Genomic DNA, 23,756 nt, shown 5'->3' with positions numbered 1-23,756 from the left:
GATCTCATCCGGTGTCTGATCGCCGGTGAGACCACGAAGTACAACTTTAAAAGGACGATCACCTCTAGTGTCGTACGTAAAAAATTGGTGTTTTTTATTATTCAAATAATTTAAAATTTTTTGAAAATCATTAAAAGATTCCGCCAATATACGAGCAGTTCCCCTTCGACCGATCTGAAAAGAAATCTTCACATCCTTGACGGAAGTGACGATTTCTTTTCGAAAGGCATTGAAGTCAGGAATCGTGACCGTTATTGGTGGAATCTTTTCGTTTTTAAGAGTATAAGAAGAAGAAGAAGGTTTCTTAGTACTCTTATCAGAATTAAATATGAATATTTCCTCATCACCGATGTTATGAAGGACATCGAATGAATTGGAAATTTCAACTTTTTTGGCAGATGGCCCTGGATTAGGTTCAGCAATCCGTTTTCTTCCGGCCCTTGAGCCGGCCGAAGACTTCCCCATGCTGGAAAGAAAAGAGAAAATATGAATAAAAGAAAATGAAAATAATTTTAGCACTGAAAAGTGCTGATTGAAATACAGGTAAGGAAAAAATAAATAATGTAAAATGTTCCTGCAGGTACACAGCAACGATACGATGCTCCGGCGTACGTGTTGACGGCTCAACGGTACAGATGGAGGTGACGCTCACTCTCTCATTTTTTGTTTACTCTCAGTATACACTCTGATGATCAGAATAGTGCATTTCCATGTATTTTTAGCCCGTGTATTTTCACCATCTTCACTGATAGAAATAATCATTTTTAAATATTCTGATTGACTTCCATTTTTAAATACTTAATTATAATTATTTTCCTCAGCTCATTTCTCATCTAATACTCTTAACATTCATTGAGGTTCCTCTGAATAAAGGATAAAGTCATTCTTCCCTTATCTCTCAATAAGCTCTTAACACGTTCGTCGCCATGGGACCCATATTCGGGTTACGGGTGTATTTCCTGGAAGGCCTCGTCACATCAAAAACGTGTAACGTTCTCTTACTCAAGATAGTCACTCAGTGGATAGTTTCGAATTTTGGAGTTCTCCCTCTTTTCTTTCTCGCTCCGAGAATTTCTTTGGTTAAATTACCAAAATAAGCGTGACGACGAACGTGTCAAAAGAAGTTAAGAATTCTTTTCATAAGATTCTATATTTGTAGGTATCCACTAAATTTCGGTATGGATCGCGATTTTGATTCAAAAACCTTCTTAAAAATTCACATATGTTTGACATTTTAAAAAGTAGAAGAAACTTTTTGTTTTGGAGGTACTATTTTTGTAGAAGACATGGTAATTTCGGATGTTTTAGTTAAATGAAACGCAACAGTAAGGAACAGTTTTGAATCAAAAATTTCAGTTTGTATTTTTCCTGTTCGCTATCCTTTTTTGAGGGAATTCGTGGGGAGGTTATGTGCTTCCACAATACAACAATGTTTTTCATGTTTTCAAATCTTATCCGTCCCATAGGATATTCTGGTGTTTTGAATGGTACATTCTCCATCGTAAAAAAGCATTGGTCGTATTGAGAATAAATTATTTGCCTTGTGAGGTGGATTTCTTCTAGTACCGATTTTTAAGCTCATGGAAGCTCACTAACTCACTGATTAGGTTATTTTGTTTCAATTGGTGTGGGTTTGTTTGTTATGTAACTTGCTACAAGATATCTTCATACAAATATAACACCTTCATGCAAGGTTATCTCAATCTTTGTAGAGGAGTATTTTAGGTTTATGTTTGATTGCATTGATTCACTTCTTAGTGATTTGGGTTCGGATAATTATGTTTTTCTTCTTCAATCTAACTGATTGAATGACTTTCTAACAGAGAAACAACAACTAGATTCGTAAGTATTTTGTTACGTTTTTCTTTCGAGTCGATATGAGCGATTCGCAATTTCAAACTAATGATAGAACGAAGAAAAAATTGACTGAATTTGTACAGAAAATAAGAAAAACATAATCAAAGTAAAGAAAGTAATTCTTCTGAAGATTGTTCAAAATTCTTGGTTGTTTTAAACGAACAAAATTGTACTAACAACTGGTCAAACTTCTTTAAGGGAAAACTTTCCCCGTTCTTCGGTTGACAGTTTAAAAATAATCACAACTTACTGGAGCTTAAACCGAACTAAACAAAATAAAGATACTAAAACCTACAACTTACGGGCGTAACGTGCAGTGCAAAAGAGCTTAACATAATTATTCGCAAACTGGGAAATAATGATGAAAACCAAGTGCCATCGTGTCGTGAGAAAGGGTCCTGTTGCTGGGTGAGTATAATCTTTTTGGCAGTTTTGGCAATAAAACTAAAAAACTTAAAAATAAATAATCGAGTTCGTAACAAAACTCAGAAAAAAAAAAACTGAACGAATTAAAACTGCAGCGAAACGAATCAAATCAAATAGGGTGGTTTCTGTTAGTAACAAATTCCAAATTCCTTTCCTTGACTGATTGAACAGATGAATGGGTAGTTTTCATGAAATTAAACTTTTTCTGTTATTTTAAACAAAAATAAATCTGAGTATTAACAAAGTTTCGCAAGAGATTTCGTTCGTTTTTTCGTCGTTTTGAATTCTAACGTAGAGGGGAGTTTGCTTAAATAATTACGTTTTATCAACTGTTATGTGTGGGTAGGTGCTTCTGTAAAAACAAAACTGTACAAAAATTGGTAATTGGAGTGTGTAACAATTAAGTTTCTGTTTATGCTTACTAAAACTAAACCGGCTGAGCTCAATTGAAGATGCCAAAGTTTTGGGACCGTTTGAGTGTAAAGCCTTTCATATGCCTGTGAAGATTTCTTTCCCCTAATTTCCTGCTCTGGCTAAACACAACTAGTACTAACAACAAAATCAACGACTAGATTCAATTCCTTAACAATCTTCTCATCAATTCGATCCACCCTGCGCTCGCATCATTTGGGGTTAGATGGGTGGGATTTTCAATTTTCAATAGAGGTTTTGCTTTTCCATTTCCGGTTCCGATCGCCAAGTGTCTACGCATTTCACGATAGTCATTTTACATCATCTGAAAGAGGAAAGTTGAATTAGAGTTGGAAGAGATGAAAAATAACTACATGGTTTTAAAATAGTCGTACAGATAAAAATGGTTATTAAAATTCTAAAATATAAACTAGAAAGCCGCTTGGAGACATGAAACAATCTCTTCAGTTTAAAAATGGTAAAAAATAGGTCTCAAACTTAGAAGGTGATGGGTAATTTTAGAAAAACATGAGGATAAAAAAGAAGAACATTAGCCGTAAATATTATGAATTTTTCGAAAAAGATTCAACGGATCACCGACAGGACTTGAACCTGCAATCTGCGCTTCAGTACAACGGCGCGTTAGTCAATTACACCACGGTGACACGGTGATGAGCTCACTCGGTTGACTGCTGGACTTTCCATCAAAACACTTGAAGAAGTAATATGTCTGCCATAGCCAAATTTTTATTGATACTTTCTAGTTCCAAAACAAGTCTAAATGACCTTCTATAAAGTTTCCAGCAGCGTTTTCAGTCTGCTTCCTAAAATAAACAAAAATTATCTCTTTATCTCAATTTAAACACCTTAGGCATCAGTTCATAAAACTTCCCTACATAATTGACTGAGTTCCACCATGATGACACGCGCCTTGCTTCTTCCTACATTCAACATGAATGGTCTTTCAAGTATCCAAATTACTTTATGAAAAAAACTTGCCCAGCATGGGAATCGAACCCCGACCTTCGTGGTGACAATCATACACGCTATTCTTCTAATTGAAACTTAAACTCGAAGTGGTAATATGATTTTGTAGCATCGTTGCAGCTGGAACGTGCAACAGCGAGTCCAATCGTAAGTAACTATATGAGATGATCAAAGACCAACTGAGCTTCAAAAACATCTATAAAAGTATGCGTGCAAGAGGACAGAAATTGTAGTTTCCCTGGGCTGGGAACAATCAAGCAGACCGACGGCACCGCTACGGAATACCCGGCCAACCTGCATGTTTGGCGACCGTGACAGTTTATTTTTCGTGAATTTAATTGAACAGAAAATTATCAAAAAATCAAATCAAAAAAAGTGAACAAAGCGATCAAGGATTCACGTTGAATAAATGTTCATCACAGTTGCCTAGAATCCAGATATTTTATGAATTACCATTAAGTAAAAAAATGCTGTGAAATGGGTAATTCGTAGTTGAAGCCAAAAATAAGTACAGTCAGATGATTTCCGGGAACTATTTCGATCAAAGTGAAAAAAGATAACATAGTGCCGTATGTGATAAACAATTAGCATTTTTACAAATGACTCAAAAGTGTTTTAAGAAATAGTACCTAAATAAGAATGAAAATGAAATATAAGGCAAGTTTAAGGACAGCTTGGTTATGGTTGTGAGAGCAAAACAACATCAATGAACGAGTTGAGATGACAGCTTGGTGATAAATCGAATTGCAAGGATGAATCGAATTGCAAGGATAAATCGAATTGAAAGTGATTAAGCGAATTGAGAGTTCAGCTTGAAATACATTTGACAAAAAAAAAATGAATAAGCAGGTAGTGAGGACAAAACAACATCAAGGGACGAGTTGAGAGGGCAGCTTGAAATAAATAAAAAAACACCATTAAGCGAGTTGAGAGGGCAGCTTGGTGATAATTCGAGTTGAAAGAATAAATCGAATTGAAAGTGATTAAGTGAATTGGGACAGCTTGAAGTAAATTGGAAAAAATACAAATAAGTGGGTCGAGAGGAAAAAACAACATCAAGGAACGAATTGAGAGGACAGCTTGGTGATCAAGCGGGTTGAGAGGGCAGCTTGAAATAAATGAAAAAATAAATACCAATAGCCGAGTTGAGAGGGCAGCTTAGTGATAAATAGAATTGGAAGGACAGCTTGAAAAAAAAATTAATAAAAAACAACAATAAGCGAGTTGAGAGGACAGTTTGGTGATAAATCGAATTGAAATAAATTTGAAAAAAAAATTCAAATAAAAGGGTTGAGAAGATAAAACAACATCAAGGAACGAATTGAGAGGGCAGCTTAGTGATAAATCGAATAAAAAAAATGAAAGAAAAACACCAATAAGCGAGTTGAGAGGACACCTTGGTGATAAATCTAATTGAGAGAATAAATCAACTTGAAAGTCATTGAGCGAATTGAGAGGACAGCTTGAAATAAATTAAAAAAAAAATACAAATAAATGGGTTGGGAGGACAAAACAACATCAAGAAACGAGTTGAGAGGACAGCTTGGTGATCAAGCGGTTTGAGAGGGCAGCTTGAAATAAATGATGAAAAAATACCAATAAGCGAGTTGAGAGGACAGCTTGGTGATAAATGAAATTTAAAGGACAGCTTGATATTAACTAAAAAATAACACCAATAAGCGAGTTGAGAGGACAGCTTGGTGATCAAGCGGGTAAATAGGAAAGCATGAAAAAATTTAAAAGAAAAACACCAACAAGTGAATTGAGAGGACAGCTTGGTGATTACGTGAATTGAGAGGACAACTTGGAAGAAATGAGAAAAAATCTCCTCAGAACTGTTTGTGAGGACAATTTAAACAACAAATCGTGAAATGAGTTAAGAGATCATCTAGGAGAAGATGGAATCTCAAGTGAATTGAAGACATTTCGAAATAAGGTAAAAAACTGTTGAAAAGAGTTGAGGAGATAGTTTGTAATTTCTTCTGAAGTGCATTGAGAGCACATCTTGAAAACTCGCAGGTGAGTTGAGAAGACAACCTATGTGTATTGATCATCAAGCGAGTTGAGAGGACAGCTTGCAAATTCGTTAGCGGATCGAGAAGACAGCTTAAACGAGTGTATTAACTAGAAAAATAAATCGGGTTGAGAAGATAGCTTGAGGTATGAGGGAAGAAGCGAGCGAGTAGAGAGTAGGGCAGAAAAAAATTGTAATCAATTTCGAGTGCGTTGGAAGAACAGCTTGAAATAATGACAAAGCAAAATGAGTAGAAAGTTTTAACGAGCATTACATGAGATCTGAGGATATGTTGAGAGGACGATTGATTTAAAAAGAGTACTATTGATTAAAATTACAAGCGTGTTGAAAAGCGAGCGAAATTACAGTTGGAGATAAGAAAAATTTATGGAGTGTGTCGAGAGGACAGTTTGAACAAATCGTTCAATTTTCAAGTGAGTTTAGATAACAACTTGAAATCTAAAAAAGTGTAAAGTCTGTATCACATAGAATCTGGTCGCATCTTTTCATTTACTGCAGCGCCCCTAGTTGTCACATCGTGAATCTATTGACAGTGTTTTGATCCGGATGGTTTGTTCACTTAGTGGTGAAAATTTCATCAGGATTGAAGCAGCCAGTCAAAAGTTATCGACGATGGAACGCGAAATGCGAGAGAAAATTCTGCACACTCACGTAGAGAAACCGACGTGGTCAGGAGTAAAGATCGCGAAATTCCTGAAATATCCAAAATCTATTGTGAATTCGGTGCTGCAACGTTACCGGGAGACCCTTACGGTGGATCGAGCAAAACAAACCAGGCGTAAAAGTGGAACATATGACCGGAAGCTGCGAGCAAAGGTAATTCGATCAGTTAACAATAATCCTGCAATCTCCTTGCGAAATTTGGCGAAAAAGTTCAAGAAGAACCACAGTACAGCTCGACGAATTTGTTTGCGAGAAGGCTTGCGGTAGTATCATGCAAGCAAACACCCCAACAGGACGCTGAAACAAAACCTGGTTGCCAAAACCAGGGCATGGAAGTTGTACAAGAAAGTGTTGACCAAGTACAACGGATGCATTTTGATGGACGATGAAACTTACGTCAAAATGAATTTTGGACAAATACCCGGTAAAAAATTTTACCTTGCGAAGCGTGAAGGGAATGTTGCAGATAGATTCAAGTTTGTTTTCGCAGATAAATTTGCTCGTAAAATGATGATTTGGCAAAAGATCTGTAGTTTTGGGAAGAAGACTAAGATTATCATCACTGGGGACACAATGAATGGAAATGTTTACAAAGAAGATATATGTAGGTGCCACGATACTCGATTCTAAAATAAACAATGATAATAATGTGTTGTTATTGTTTGTTGACAGGGTTTTTTCATAGGGTGTTTCACGCCCTAACATCTTCTCCCTTAATACAGCAGGTACGGATCAAACCGGATCGGGGTCTTATGGTCCGAGAAGATCGACGAGGAAAGTATACAGCTGTTTGCTCGATGGCTGATTGAAACTCAACTGTATCAGAAGAGGTGAGGTAGAAGAAGACGTTGAAGGCAATGGTGAAATCGAGGGGATATATGGAGACTCCCAAGTAACATTTCAAACTCCTAATAGTTTTGTAAGAAAAAAGGGAGGTTTTTAGGGGCATTGGAAAAGTGTTGTTCGCTGTAAAGCTTATTTGGCGAATATCGTAATATATTTTATCTACAAGAAGGCTTCAAAATGACTTTAAAATAATTTATAAAACCCGTATCTATTTCAATATCTATATATATAAAAAGCAATTATCTGTATGTTTGTTTGTTTGTTTGTTTGTTTGTTTGTCCTCTATAGACTCAGCCGTCTTAAGAGCTAGAGATCTGAAATTTGGCATGGATGCTCATTAGGACCAGGAATGATGAAAAATGTTTTTAGATTTTTGGACGACCCCTTCTGAAGGGGGTCGTCCATACAAGACAAATAATGTTTTCACGTTATTGACGTTATTTTCCGTCGGATTGTGATGAAAATTTGCACATGAGTGTTTTGAGAGACGAGCAATCGATTACAGTTATCAAATTTAGGGTCAGGGGTCGGCCAAAGGGGTCGTCCATATCAACTGATTAATGTTTTTGTGATATTGGCGTTATTATACACCGGTTTGTGATGAAAATTTGCACATGAGTGTTTTGAGAGACGAGCAATCGATTACGTTTATCAAATTTATGGATAGGAGTCGGCAAAAGGGGTCGTCCATATCCACTGATTTATGTTTTTGCAATATTGGCGTTATTATACATCGGATTGTGATGAAAATTTGCACATGAGTGTTTTGAGAGACGAACAATCGATTACAGTTATCAAATTTAGGGTCAGGGGTTGGCCAAAGGGGTCGTCCATATTCACTGATTAATGTTTTTACAATATTGGCGTTATTATACATCGGATTGTGATGAAAATTTGCACATGAGTGTTTTGAGAGACGTGCAATCGATTACAGTTATCAAATTTAGGGTCAGGGGTCGGCCAAAGGGGTCTTCCATATCAACTGATTAATGTTTTTGCGATATTGGCGTTATTATACACCGGTTTGTGATGAAAATTTGCACATGAGTGTTTTGAGAGACGAGCAATCGATTACAGTTATCAAATTTAGGGTTTGAGGTCGGCAAAAGGGGTCGTCCATATCAACTGATTAATGTTTTTCCGATATTGGCTTTATTTTACATTGGATTGTGATGAAAATTTGCACATGAGTGTTTCGAGAGACGAGCAATCGATTACAGTTATCAAATTTAGGGTTTGAGGTCGGCAAAAGGGGTCGTCCATATCAACTGATTAATGTTTTTCCGATATTGGCTTTATTTTACATTGGATTGTGATGAAAATTTGCACATGAGTGTTTCGAGAGACGAGCAATCGATTACAGTTATCAAATTTAGGGTTTGAGGTCGGCAAAAGGGGTCGTCCATATCCACTTATTAATGTTTTTGCGATATTGGTTTTATTTTACATTGGATTGTGATGAAAATTTGCACATGAGTGTTTTGAAAGACGAGCAATCGATTTCAAGTTTCGAATTGAGGATCAGAAGTCAGCTGGAGGAGTCGTCCATACCCAACTTTAATGTTTTTGCGATTTTGACGTTATTCTATATTGGATTGAGATGAAAATTTCCGCATAGGAGTTTTGAGGGACGCTCTTTTGCTTTCAGGTTCCAAATCTTGACTCAGGGGTCGGCAAAAGGGGTTGTTATCTGTTCACTGTTTTTACGATATTCTCTTGATTGAGCATAGAATTGTAATGAAAATTGGCACATGGGAGTTCAACAGAAAAGATATTTGATTTCAGGTGTCAAGTTTTGAATCGTGGTCAAAAAAAGGCCGTCCATGTTAGTTGCTCACTGAATGAAAATGTTCAGATGAGGGTTATAAACTAAGAACAATTGACTCCAGGTAGCATGTTCCGTGTTCGCATGTTCACTGATCACTGTTTTCAAGTTCCTGACGTTATTTTACATATAATTTGAAAAGAAAAAATGGGACAAGGGAGTTTTGAGGAACGTAAAATTGGTTTCAATTATCGAATTTCGGGCCATGGGACAGAAAAAGAGGGTTTCATTGAAAGTTCAGTGTTTTGTGCAATAATTTTGTTGGAGGCAGTTAATTGATACCAATTTAAGTGTGAAGGTCAAGCAAAAGAGTCGTGCACATAAACAAATAGTACATGTTTCTGCCATAATGTCTAGATTTTGCAACCGATCGAGAAGAAAAAACTCTCACATAAATTTTAATAAAAAGCCAATCAACCGTTTAATTCGAATTTCAAGTAATAGTAATAGTAGCGACTTTAAACACTGAATTTTTTTCCCCAAAATTGTCGAAAGAATGTTTCGAATTCATTTTCTTAACTCATTTTGACGTACCAATGATTTAAAGCGAAACGAAGTTCGTACGGGATCAGCTAGTTATTTTATATTAAAGTCTTTATATTCGCATTCAAGGCCACTATACAGCAACTTCAAAACCTCGTATAAAACCGGAGTAGGTATTCTTAAATGAACGTGCATGAATTGTCAAACGGCTCAAAAAAAGAAAAAAAAATCATCAGGTTGTAATCAGAGATGCCAGGTGTTTTTGTCAAAAATATTTTATTTGCACCGAAAATTATCATCGGTTTAATGGGTTGATTTATTTTATTACGGATACGTTTCATGTTCTTATTTTTAAACTTTAAATTTACATAGTTATAATCGATATACTTTTTCGAAAAAGAGGATCAATCGGTACTTTTAAAGACTATTTTTTCTATTATCAGGACAGTTCAAGATTTTTTTTAAATATGGACGGTATCTTGAAAATCAAGCTAAGCTTGCATAGATCTGGACACTTGGCACCTTTGGTTTAAACGTAAACAAACTGAAAATAATTTTAGAAATCGGATCCGAATTCTTGGAGTGGTTTTCTCCAACGATTAATCTATTGATGAATACTAAAACTGAAGGAGATTTCATGAAGGTACATCCAGCTGGCTGCATTATCAATTGACATGCAGAAATTAGGAAAAAGTCACTCACGCCACCGTTTAAAAAATATAGAAACAATGCAAAATAAACGGAGCAAGAAGAAATTGGTAGGTGTTTAATTAATTTATTATATTTTAAATCTAAAATTATTGTGAATTTTACAGAATCCTGCACGAATTCCCAAGGAAATACAGCATGCAAGCCAAACTCTCGGAATCCGGAGAACTCAGACAGCTTCGGGAAGTGCCACGGAAGTGAAATGACTTACGATTTTAGTGAATTAGCTTGCGGTAGCCGTCTGTGTGAAAGTGTTTTTTGTACGAATGGAAAGTTTAAATAAACATTTTCTAATCGATTTATACCCGCAGTGAGTTTTAATTTTTATTATTTAGTGGTCCTATTTTGTCATCTAGTCGAAAAATCCATATATCACTGAAACAGATCCGGTGAAAGTTTGATTGTGAACCAAAATCATGCAATGAACTTTAATAATTCGTCACTTTAAGTGGGCGCACGGTTTATCTCCCAGTTTTTTTCAATTTTAATCGATAAAATTGAAAGCGCAACAATTTTACTCATGGAGATATCAAGAAGTTGATAGATATAATACTGGGAATATAATAGTCATTCTTCAGCCTTTGCAAATGAAATCTTTTTTTTTTTTGTTAAGTACGCTAATTTTATTCTAATTAAAAACCCATTGCGGACAAAAAATTCACGAAAGATTATTTTTACGCATCGAGATTTAATTTAATTATCTGCAACCTGCTCTCGGATGGTTTTATAGGGTGTTTGAAATGTTCTCTTCAGAACCTCCTGTAGATGGGCCTTTTTACTCTTATAAGTGTTATATAGATGTTTTAATGGGGTTAATATAACTTTTCGTTGTTTTATAACGAGGTTTTGTAGCGCCCTTGCAGTTTCTTATAGAATTTAAATTGTTACTTGGAACTGTCTTGTATCTCGCACAACAGTGTTCGGTGTAAAAGTTGGCAGCGAAGCTGTACGACCATACGCTGTTGATGGTGGGCTGGATTGCACAGAGGCTGAGGCCCGTATTGGAGGTTCTGGCAAGTTCCAGACGTCCAGCTGAATGGTCAACGGAAGTTGCGATGGTTTCGGAGAATTTGTTGGCCCACTTGGAATAGGATTGCGAAGCTGGCTTAAGTTGGATCGCACGAGCTTACCGTTCTCCAGATGCACGTTGGACATGACGTTTCCGATTCGTGTGACAATCGTTCCAGGTTTTAAGTGCCATTGGTTCCATGAAAACAACTTCGTGTTAATCGTGTCATGGCTCTGGAAGCTTCGGTTGAGCTCAGCTGGTGGATTTTCGCTGTGAACTGGTGGGCGAAGTAGATCCAAGGATGTTCGAATTCCCTTCAGGCGTCGCTGGATTGGGTGTGCTTTTGTAGGTCAGCAAAAATGTACACAACGCTTCGCTTATCGGTACCGAACTACTCATCCTTCGAATTTTTCGAATTTCCCGTTTGAAGGTGTCCACGAACCGTTCAGCTTGGTCGAGGTGGGGTGCTGAATGCCGTTTTCAGCGCAGAAGGTTTGGAACAGAGCGCTGCAAAGCTGGGGCCCGTTGTCGCTCACCAAAGTTGTCGGCATTCCAAAACGAGCGAAGAGTTCTCGGAGAATGTTGATTGTGGCAGTGCTTGTGGTGCTGCTCGTCCGAACGATCTCAGGCCACTTGGTGAAGGAATCGATCAGCATAATCGATGTGCACTCGTTCTCATGGCTTGGTGGATTTGGGCCACAGCGCAGAGTGTGGTGGAGATTTCACTGTCAGTGCACAGTGTCGGCAAGCCTGGACGTAGCTGGAGATTTCGTTGTCAACATTCGGCCAATACACGTATGAACGAGCGATGGCTTTCATACGCTTAGTGCCGGGGTGGCCACGATGAAGCTGGTCGAGACAGCTCTTGCGGAATGGAGCGGGAATGGCCAACCGTTCCCCGAAAAGTATGCTACCTTCGAAAATTGTGAGGGATTCTCTTCGGTTTACGACCGGTTTACGCTTGAGCTCTGGAATAGATAGGGCTTTTGGATTGGCCCAACCTTAGACCTTCTTCATGATCAGATCGGTTTGCGTGGCTTGTTGAATGTCGCTAAAAGTAAGGGGAAGTGCATTAAGAGAATCGAAAGCGACTGACCTCAGGTGATCCTCGAGAACCAAAGAAGCGATTACATAATCCTCGTCCGGCTTCGTTTGGTTTTGGATCAGCCGCGAAAGTACATCGGCGTCCCCAAACTTCGCTGTCGGCACATGTTCGATGGAGAAATTGTACAGCATCAGTGCCCATCGTTGCAGGCGATTCTATGTGTAGGAGGAAGTGGCGGCCAAATATCATTTTGTGGAGTATGGTCGTTGCTAAATGATTGCTAATCCTTCTCTGTCAGGCTGGCTATTATTTTTCTCCGCAGGTGTAAGCGCCCTGGTTGCACACTAGATGAATTTCACAAAATCGTCCAGACATCGGTGACGAATAGTAGCCCCAACTCCGACAGAAAAAGCGTCCGCCGAGACGACTATGTCGAGCCTCGGGTTGTAGTGGGTAAGCAGAAGATTTGAAGTGAGAATCTCCTTGAACTTGGAGAACGATTCTTGGCATGCAGGGGTCCAACTGAACTTAGCTGGCTCCGAGGAACGAACGGACTCCGGACACGTCAACTGGATTGGGCATCTTGTTGATGGCTTGCACTTTGGCTAGATCTGAACGTAGAACATGACGAGTATTTGATTTAAGGCTGGACGAAAGTGCATTTCTCCGGGCGCAATGTAAATCCGAAGTCGTGAATCCGCTTGAAAAGCGCTTCGAGATTGACTAGGAGTTCCTTTTTGGATTCGTCTCCAAGAACAACGTACTTCGAGGTATCCAGAAGTTCAGCTGAGACCAGCTGTCTTGGTGTTTATCGGCTGCTGAAAAGCTCCGGGTGCTGTTTTGATGCCAGGCGGAAGGCGATTGTACCGGTATAACCCGCGATGCGCGTTGATGGTAAGCAGGTTCCGGCTACCCTCATCAACCTCGACCTGTAGAAAGGCATCAGATAGATCGATTTGGCTAAAGACGGTGCAATTGTACAGTTTCGTAAAATTGTCTTCAGGGAGCGGAATCGGGTACTGGTGGGGTGCGGCTGCAAGGCTTCGTTCAACCCGGTGGAGTAGTCTCCAAAGTGAACAAATCCGTATCGACTCGTTGGATTTCCGCAAGACCACGATCGGAGCAGCCCAGTTGGAGAAATCAACCGGTGAAATGATGCCTGCGCGCTCACGCCAATAGAGGTCATCGTCAACGGTACCTAGCATTGCGTAAGCCACTGGACGCTTTGGCCAGAAAGCTAGCTGGACATCCGGTTTCAGTTCCAGCTGTACTTTGGTTTTACTGTTCAATCCTAGGGCACACCTTAAAATGGTCGGGTATGCTGCTTTTAGTGATTCCAACGATGTAGATGGTTTGGTAATCTGGTTGCAGAACGACGAAATTGGCACTGACCAGTAGAGGCCAAATGCATCAAGCAGATCGATGCCAAGCAGATTCTTTGTCCACCACGTAGAATGTTCCACGGCGAAGCTGACCGTTGACGTTGACGTCTCAGTCTCCCACACACGTTTCGACACGATACTGATATTGGATCCAGTGTCCAACTGGAGTTTCACTTCCAGCACTGTTTAATTTCGCCTACACAAAACGCCACTTTCTTTGTACTGTGCTAACACTGAGTGTTCTTGCCGGAAAAGTGTTAGTATTTCGTTTTCGATAGGGCTTTACACTTTTTAAGGTCGCACAATAACCTTCTCGGTGACCACCTTTTCCGCATTCACTACACTTGTGGTCCTTGTAAGGGCACTCAAGAGTGTTGTGCATTGCACCCCACTTCCAAGAAGGGGATGGGGGAATGTTTTTGTTTCCACTTTTTGATTTCACTGTTCCCTTCGGAGGTGTTTGAGAATTCTGCTACCGATGAATATTCCGCTACACAAATTGCATCGTTTATCCAGACGTTCCTTCCTGGCTGTGTCTTTCTTCAAGCACAACTGCCGCCTTTTCTTGGACGGCTCATTTACAATCGGGGAGTCGCGAACTCTTTTCGTGGTTCTCCTAGGTTTTGACACCTTCGAAGAACCTTGAGGAGCAACCAAGTTTGATTCTTCCCGGACTTTCTCCGCAGCCTCAGCTTTCCGAACTAGTTCGTTCTTTCTTCGACGGCACTCTGCAAAAACACTATCATTTGTGGAACACAGTTCTTGACGTGCATGTGCACGTTACTGATGCTTCGCATATACTCCTGCATCTTGTCAACCATATCGGCTACCTCCAAAAGGCCACAATTTGTTATGCCCCTGGTGCACCTCTTTCTACGATCGGGATCTGCTCCTACTACTGAGGTTTCCAGTGAACCCGTCTGCGGCAGGACTTCTCTTCCCTCCATTTGCAACCTATCTTAGCTCCTTTACGCCCTTGCTTAGTAGAGGAGTACTCTCTTTACAAAGACCTCCACCTGTGTTCTTATACACTATTCTTCTTCGTCCAAGCTAACATCAGTTGTCTCAAAGTTCCTTACGTTTTTGGTGTTGTCGTTTCAATGAATGATTAGTCAGTCAGTACGCTCTTGTGATATTCCTGTGCAAAACCAACTTCAAGTAAATATGAGGCTTTTGGTTGCTTGGGAAGACCATCCATTCCCAAGCAACCAAAAGCCTCATACTTACTTGAATGAAGGCTTTGAAAGTTACATATTGGCTAACAAAGATGATCAACTGCCCAATTCCCTCTAGTGAACTTTATGTACTCATAATGAACTTGAAAGTTGCAAAAGTGTTTTATATGTACGTTGTATGTGACTTGTTTTGAGTGAACTATATGTACTCATTAACGAACTTGAAAGTTTGCAAAAGTGATCTATTCGTACGTTATACGGGACTTAAGTCACAAAAAGTGCATTAATGCGCTTTCAAAATAAATACACCACTTCGAGTTTTAGTTTCAGTTAGAACAACATCTAGGCGTGATCTTGTGGTAGCGTGTTCGATTCTCACCACGAAGGTCGGGGTTCTATCCCCAAGCCGGGCAAGTTTTTTTTTTCAAAAAGTAATTTAGTAATTGAGTGACCATTCTGATGCGATATATGTAGGAAATGTAGGAAAGAAACAATTGAGCAATTTGTCGAGTTTGGAATCCGGCTCGTGGCATCATGGCGGCACCGGTGCAGCACACAGTAAATAATTAAGAGAAAGTTATATGAATCGAAGCCAAGGGTTCAGTTGAGATAAAGAGAGATTTTTTGCTCATTTTGCGATTTATTGGAAGCTGAATTAAGAGGCCGCTGGAAGCTGAATAGAAGATTTTTAAGACGTGTTTTGGAATTTGAAAGTATCAATAAGAACTTAAATTTTAAGTTGCATAGAACGTACTACATATCAATGATGGGGCTGATTAAGCGTATTTGTACCTGTTTTATGGGACTTTTGGTTGCTTGGGTTGTTTGTCAGTTTGTACACTAATGTAGGAAATACGGGCCAGTAAGTAGGATAAAATAATGTGACCTAGCCTGGGTTTTGAAAATGTCCTTCAAGTAAAATTTCGTGACAGTCAATTTGCAATTAATACTACATAGTTTTGAGCTTCGCGTTTTTGTGTTGTGATAAGAGTTAGCCGTGTAACACACACTGAAAGTCAGTGGTGCTCAACCTGTTTCTTCAGCGCAACTACAACAAATTATTGTTTGTGTATGAATGAAAATGCTTCACAGAGCTCTGGAAACCAACCTAGTCTATTCACTTATTGGATAGTTCCAGTGTTCTTAGACTAGATATTTAAAGTAGCGACATAACTACTTAATTATTTTTTATTTTAAATGGAGTTCTGAAGAAAAAATAATGCCTTACACTCAATAAAACTGAAGAGAATATTTCTAGATCTAATACGGCTTCTGGTAGTTAGTAAGGAAAGAAAATCAAATTTTCAAATCATGCATTTGCTAGCAAACCGCTACACTGATTCACACTTACCAAATATTCTCAAACTTACACATGGCTTAGATTGGTTTACTCTCACGATATCCTTCGTCGGCGATTAGTATAGACACATCTGGAAATCTTCAACCATGAACTGTATGTAAAGTTCGGACAACTGGTTGCGTCTCTTATCAAAAGCTAACACTCACACGAAGGCCCATTCAACCGAATCCAGATGGCAAGAAAAATGCGTATAAATATGATGATGATGATGATGACAACGAATGAGGTCCACACAAGCTGGATTAAATCCAGGATTAAGGCTACTGGGATGCAAAAAACCATGTTATTGGCCCCCGAAAATTCCTTTCCACCGGATCACATCGGGATCGATCGATTGGATGATGTGGGTGTTTTTTTTTCGTGTAAAATGTTTTCAATTTTTTTCTGTTTTGTTTTTGATATTTTCAAGGGTTGGTTTGTTTTGGATTTTTGGTAAAATATTTGAGTGATTTATGGATTTTTGTTTTCTTATTTACACCCAACGCGCAAATCGGCTACGGGCCTGCGAACAAACAGCCTGTGATTAGTATTGGGAAATTCAAAAGTAAACATAATTTAAAAGAAGCGACCGTTCTGTTGTTATGAGAAAGAAAAACATTTACAGCCAATTAACAGCCACCACCCAAAATTTGGAAAAATAAAATGGTAAGCGCTTGAGGAAAACCAACTGGCAACACTTACCTCTTCAACAAATGACTTCTTTGGTGCGCGGACGCCGCGGTTTTCCGCATTCAGGATGATGGTTTCGGCCAGACTCTTGACCTCTTTGGCTTCGGCCGCTCCGACCGTGATGGTTTTGGTGACCGGGAAACGGGATTTATCCTAAAAAAATAAAAGTTTATACGTGAGTCATTGTTGTCAAAACGGGCGATTCTACTTACCTCGCTTCCACTGCTATCGCTATCCCCAGGGAATCTTCGGGTTAGCGGATGAATCTCGTAGCCCAGCTTCGAGTAGGATCCCTTGATGGGTCGTTCAAGTTCTTGGGCCAGGCTGCGACCTTTCGAGTGACCACCGTTAAAGTGCTGCAGCTGATTGATCTGGGATTGTTTGAAGTGTAGCTCCTCGGTGAGATGCTTAATGCGTTCCTCGTCACAATTTCGCAGTGTTAGCAGTTCTCGGATGCGACATTCGAGCGTTTCAACCTCCTCCCTAAGCTCACTGTTGGTAACCTCAATATGGTTCAGTTCTTTGGTGACGCCAATCAATTTTCCTCGCATTTGACCGACTTCTGATTTGTGTGATTCTTCGACTTCCTTCAGCTGCAGAGTGCTGTGGATGAGTTCTTCCTCCAGCGTTAGGATTTTGCGTTTCTCCTTTTCCAGATTCTCGGCTGCTGGACCTCTTAAGTAGTTCTGCAACTTCCTGTACTCCTCCTTCAAGGTACTGTATTCTTCAAGCAGTGCAGCATGCTTAGCGAGAAGTTCTTTGTTCTCTTTGTTCAGCTTCGACACTCGGCTCTTGAGATTGCTCTCTGCTTCTTCCAAATGAGCGATTCGCTCATGAGCGTATTCGCTGTCCTTGCTAAGACGCTCTTCCAGCTGTGCGATCTTTGACTTCAGATTTGCCTCCACAGTCTCGCACTTGTTGATTTTATCTTTGTACTCTTTTTCCATTTGCGCCCACAGATTATCGGCATTCTCCAGCGTCTCGTTATACGCTCGATTCAGTTCAGCAATGTTCTGGGTGAGTTCCTTTTCTCGATTCATCAACTCGTTCAGTCTCATTTGCAGATCATCGTTTGTTGATTCATAGTACTCGATATGTTCAGGTGGTATGTAGTTAAGAGCGATCTGCTTTCGTCTGCTTGCCAACTGCTCGTGAATCTGCCAACTGTTAAACATTAACAAAAGCGGAATAAACGCCAAGACTAGATCTATCCGATCATTTAGCTCGTTCTCGGTTTCTTCTAGCACAAATATCCTCTCTTCACACTTGTGTACCAGCTCCTCCAAACTTACTATACTATCCCTGGCATCTTGGTACTTTGTCTGATACGAACACTTGCTCATCTCCAGCTCCGTATTCCTCTGGCTCATGACTTCAAAATCCACCTCCATTCGCTGCAACCTCAACCGCGTATCGTTTTCAATTTCCTCCAGCTCACATCTCTCTTCTTCCAGTCTCTCGTTCTCGTCTTCCATCTTATCGAGCTTCTCACTCAGCTGCGTCACCCATCCTTCTAGTTGAATTTCTCGCTGTAATCTCTCCGCCAAGTGTCGCAACTGCTTGTCTCCACTACTCTCATACACCTTCAGCTTGTTCTCCAATTGCTCCAGCCGGTCTTCGTAAAATTGCAACCTCCGTTTCTCGCAAGACTCCGCAGGTAAAGATAAACTCAGCCCAACCGGGCTCTTCCCAGGACTCTTTCTCCTACTCGAGCATTCCTCAATCTTCTGTCGAAAGCGATTTAACTTCTCAATCTCGGCACACAATTCAGCATTCGTCCTTTCCAAACAAGGGAAGTCCTCCACCTCGGTCTGAGTTCCGCAGCAACTCGTGACAACTCCACTTCCAACAATTTCATCCACAAACACACCGCTTTCCTGTAAACTGGTCGAGCCCCACTTGGAAGATTTCTTCATGCCTCCAAACTGTTCGGCGATCGATGCGATCGAGAAGCTCTTTGGTGATTCGCTTGCAGTTCCATTGCTTTGACTGGTATTGCTGACTGTCGACGTTGTTAGTGATGCTGGTCCGTTGTTATTGAATGGTTGTACTGTAGCCACCATTTTTCCACTGCTCGGTTGGACATTTTTAAAGGGTGTTGATGTTGCGAGCATCGATGGTGCCGATGTTGATGTTATAGATTTTGATTGGTTGTTGTCCGAAAATGGGTAAATGTATTTCTGAAACGAGAAAGAGGACAGTTGAAGTGTTGGTCTGTTTCAACAAATATTTTTCACAAATAAACAAATAAACAGAATTATCTTTGTTTATAAAAGATTTCAGTCCCTTCAGAATTAAATTTGTCAACCTGAAGAATAACATTATAATTTTAATCTTTTTAAATCAAAACAGCAATAGTCACCTAAATGCAATTGTCTGACATTCATCAGTACATTATTATGATTATTATTTAATAAGGGACCATCCGTTAGAAAATAAAAAAAAATCATTCATGGGTTCAAAAATATGAGGTCTAGCCTGAATTCGTATTCCATATTTCAGATTCAGATTTCAGATTCAGATTTCAGATTCAGATTTCAGATTCAGATTTCAGATTCAGATTTCAGATTCAGATTTCAGATTCAGATTTCAGATTCAGATTTCAGATTCAGATTTCAGATTCAGATCCAGATTGTAGATTCAGAGTTCAGATTCAGATTTCAGATCCAGGTTTTAGAGTCAGATTTCAAATTCAGAGTCCAGATTCACATTTCAAAATCCAGTTGTCATTTCGGAACATCAATTCTTATTTAAAAAACTACAGATTCACCGAATAGTGGTTTTGGCTAACGGCCAAATCCCAAATATTTACCATTTCATCTATTCAGTGAAACGAATATTCGGTCAAATTGTCTGTATAGTTTAAAGGGGAAAACAAAATCGATTATTTCAATTTACGTTTATTGCTTCCACCTTAATGTCCTCACGTTTTAGAGTCGATGGTTTTTGACCAGATGCATAAGATTTTCCCCAACAATGGATCTCTCGTCAATCCAAGATTACAAGAGTTCAAATTAATTACAGCGCGCTCCATTGAACGTCGGAGGATGTCGCTTTTAGGGTGATTATCAGTAGAGAATTAATTACAGTGAAATCTGGGACAAAATATGTCGAAACAGATTCCAAGCAATTTGAAACTGTTGATTCGAATTAATGACAAAATTGAGCAAGAATTCTAAGAAAAACGATATTTTGAAACCTTAAGCAATCATACCTTCTACCACAGTTCTGCCCGATTTTATGAAATATTTGGAAAAAAAACATTGCAAATCTATTCATAATCTAGACATTATTCAAAAACATACAAGAGGAAAGTGATATAAAATTACTTGAAATTTGCATTATTCATCGAATCTCATTAGCAGCGCTCACATCGTAGCTAAGAATTAAATTAAAATTTATGCTTATTCTTTACTTAACTTTTCATTTCATTTTGGATCACAAAAACTAAAGCTTTGAAGAGGAATTTAAGTTTTTTCTTGTATTTAACAAAGTCCAAGTTTCACTTATTTGCCCTAAACGTATTAAAACAATGTTTTCAAAACATTCACCCCAATTGAATTTAATGAAAAAAATTGAAAGTATTAAGTGACTTTAAGATGATACCGCGTTATTTGAGTAATGTGCAACCACGTACACTGCCAGCCATAAGTTTGGGATCACTCCTTTGAAAACATGCAAATTTGATCGGCCCTATTTCAGTCATCTTAAGACAAATTGCATATCTTTTAATCTCATTCAAAAGATCGTGAGCAAAACCTTCCTCGAATGAGTTTGAAAAAATTACCTTCATATGTTTGCTTTTTATGACTTATAATTAAGTTTAAGTTGGAAAATTAAAAAAAAAAAGAACTTAAAATTTGATTCCGATCATCTTAGGGTGGGGTGGACCAAATTTCAAAGTTCAAGTTACATTCGAACCCTAATTCCATACTTATCAAAGCATATCTCTTGAGTTTTAGCTTAGCTTAGCTTAGCTTGATTGACTACTCACATCCACCTTTGAACTATGGAACCCGAAATACTTCATCTTGAATGTTTTTTATCATTAGATAATTCCATTTTTGCTTCCACATTACTTTTAATGCATTTCGAGCTCCATTGTCGCAGGCGTGGCTCATTAGAACGAATTCCACATCGCCAATGGTTGCTACTCCGTGATTGACCGAGGCCATCAGTTTTGCTCAAAGGTCAAAAGAATGGTGCTTGGGATTAGCAGCTCATCCTCAATGCACAAAACAGATGCTCTCTCTTTAAACATCAATAACGGCGCCGGCCACGTCCTAGTAGTCAATGGATAGATTGGAAAAGGTAGAAAGTGATGAAAGATCTAATTTGTGCATTAGGACCGAGGTTACCTCTGCATCCTAGCAAAATAATTTAAAGTTGGAGGTTTCGGAGAAAAGGACATGAGCAGGATACACTTTTGACTAGTGTGTAAAAATGAGAAAAACCAAATCCTTTATATTGTAATACACTCGTGTTCTTCCCTAACGACACTCAAAAGTTTGAAAATACTATTACTATTACTAACTTGCAATATTGAAGAATAAAATTGAAAAAAAAATGACATCAGTGTAAAAAAAATCTTTTAATAAAACAATGGTGACTGTCTTTCTTTTCTTTAACCATCAACATACTAAATTTTGTCAAAACTTATTTTACTTTATGAAAAAATTACTATTCTGTTACCAAAAAAGTTAATTATCCATTAAAGTTTTAGCCAAATTTCAAAATTTTATTTTTTTTTTTGTGAATTCTTTATTTGAAAAATTTCAAAATTTCAAAATTATGGAATCCAAGATTTATGATCCTACAAAAATTGGAATTCCAATCAAAACTGCAACTTTCTGGCCAATTTTTAACCTCCGAAAATGCACTTTGACGCCGACGAATTCTGTAGTTTATTCTAAGTCAATTTCATGACAGAAAAAAGTGATGTAGATTAACAATATATGTATGTAGGTAACTGCATATAATAAATATTACGGTCGATAATCAGAAACATAACTAAACGATTAACTGAAATCAAAGTTTTCCGTTAGAAGCTAAAATTGTACCACAATTTAGAAACTGTGATTTATGAAATTCTAATCTTACTCAAAGACTAAAAATTAAAAAAAAAATACTTAGCTTTGTGCTATCAGGCTGATAGTATCAGATTTTCTAATGAAGAGAGACCATCCGAGTCAGGAATCGGGAACCTAACTGGTAAGAATAATCAAGGATCGATCACACCAAATTCTTCCATCATTTCCCTGTTGAAAATATTGTAGGTTCAGCAGTCCATTCCCTTCGCTTGATATTCTAGGGCCCCAGAGCAGTTTGGGAAAACATTTGATCGAAAATTTCCGCTGCTCGCCCGTTTGGGGAATTGGGTATTATTTTTTCTCTGCATACACTCGATTGTTCCTAAAAACTCTTGAAAGTTTCGGAGCCTTTTCTTATCAAAGCATATCTCTTGAGTTTTGTGCAAAAAATTTAAAATGTACTTTAAATAAATCAAATGTTTGTTTAAGTAATCGTCCATAATATAGGGATTAGTCTTCTCAAACAAGTAAATTTATTTCGTGCGTATCTCTGTTATTGAACAACGTATTCCAATATCTGGTAAGCTGATTTGGAAGCTAATGGGTTGAACTTGATCTGTAGATATTTCGGTAAAATATTTCTTAGACTAACTGAATTCGCTCCCATAAATTTGTATCAATCTCTCGAATTATTATTGATAGAACAAACTTTTTTTAATTAATCAAGTTCAGGTGACATCGGACAGATTGCTTAATTGAAATCATTAGAGAAGCGCGTACTTGAGTTAGAGAAAAGATGTATTTAGTGTCATTTTTCTCGCTTTTGACACTTTCTTTTCGCAACATTTACAGAAGAAGATAATACCTTTAAACAATATAAAACTATTTTTAACATCTCTTCATCAGCGTTTGTTTTCAAGTGGCTGAGATATTTTCTTTTCACAATACAGTTTATTAGAGATTTTACAGATAACTTCATATAAAAATGAGATAAAATCACCATTGTAGCCTTCGTTTTAAGTTCAAATAAAAATTTTATAAATGTTCACGTTTAATAATGCTCCTGCAAGTATGAAAAAAGGGGAAATAGGTTAAAGATTTTGAATGAGGCTAGTATAAAATGATAAGGCTAGTATAAAAAATACCCTGCCCATCGATGATGTGGCATGGATTGACTTGGAAATGGTCTGGATTCGTATCGACCTAGGCAAACGAAAGCTTTACATTGGTGCTGTGTACCTCCCCCCCGATCCTGCTAAAAATGCGACTTTTGCTGAATCCTTTTCTCGTAGCCTTTCCAAAGTTAGCTCAATCACTAATCCTGAAGACGACATCATTATCATCGGAGATTTCAATCTGCCTGGTTTAAAGTGGTGCTCCTCCCAAAGTAGCTTCTTGTTTGCTGACCCGGAAAGATCCTCATTCACGTTGCCCTCCAACATCATCCTCGACGCTCTAAGTACGGCCACTCTCCGGCAAATCAACAACATCGTTAACGAAAATTGCCGGACGCTCGATCTCTGTTTCGTTAATGACGGGTCTCTTTCACCAACAATCGAAGAAGCTCCTGAGCCTCTGGTCAAGTCCGTCCCTCACCACCCCGCTTTGCTGCTTACGCTCGATGTTTCCGGAATTGTCGCCGTCACCGAAAATCCGGCATCCTTCTTCCACGACTTTAAAAGTGCCGATTTTTCTGCGATTTTCTAAACACTGGACACCATTAACTGGGAATCTGAACTGGACCCTTCTGATCCAAACGCTGCTGCTGTTAAGTTCACTCACATTGTAAACTACATTATCGATCGCCATGTGCCGAAACGCTCTGCAGTCTCAAATCTACGAGCA

General features: G+C 38.6%; 1 protein-coding gene across 2 annotated transcripts in view; it reads right to left on the bottom strand.

The window, feature by feature from the left end:
• Positions 1 to 1,336: 1,336 nt before the first annotated feature.
• The window catches only part of LOC129751828 (putative leucine-rich repeat-containing protein DDB_G0290503), a 29,898-nt gene continuing 7,478 nt past the window's right edge, over positions 1,337 to 23,756 (bottom strand). Inside the window, exons 2-5 of one of the 2 annotated variants that reach the window (XR_008738801.1) lie at positions 17,094 to 19,061; positions 16,894 to 17,034; positions 16,223 to 16,714; positions 1,337 to 3,019 (exon numbers count right to left, since the gene is read on the bottom strand). Coding sequence is in view for 1 of the 2 variants with exons in the window: in XM_055747562.1 (XP_055603537.1) it covers positions 3,011 to 3,019; positions 16,894 to 17,034; positions 17,094 to 19,061 (2,118 nt within the window). In the remaining variant the exon portion in view is untranslated. The remainder of the gene's footprint in view (positions 3,020 to 16,222; positions 16,715 to 16,893; positions 17,035 to 17,093; positions 19,062 to 23,756) is intronic. The other variant, XM_055747562.1, reaches the window with a different exon arrangement.

This window comes from Uranotaenia lowii, chromosome 3 (assembly GCF_029784155.1).
Source record: "Uranotaenia lowii strain MFRU-FL chromosome 3, ASM2978415v1, whole genome shotgun sequence".
Classification (NCBI taxonomy): Eukaryota; Metazoa; Arthropoda; class Insecta; order Diptera; family Culicidae; genus Uranotaenia; species Uranotaenia lowii.
The sequence above is the reverse complement of the archived record's forward strand: the minus strand, read 5'-3'. Positions and strand labels throughout refer to the sequence as shown.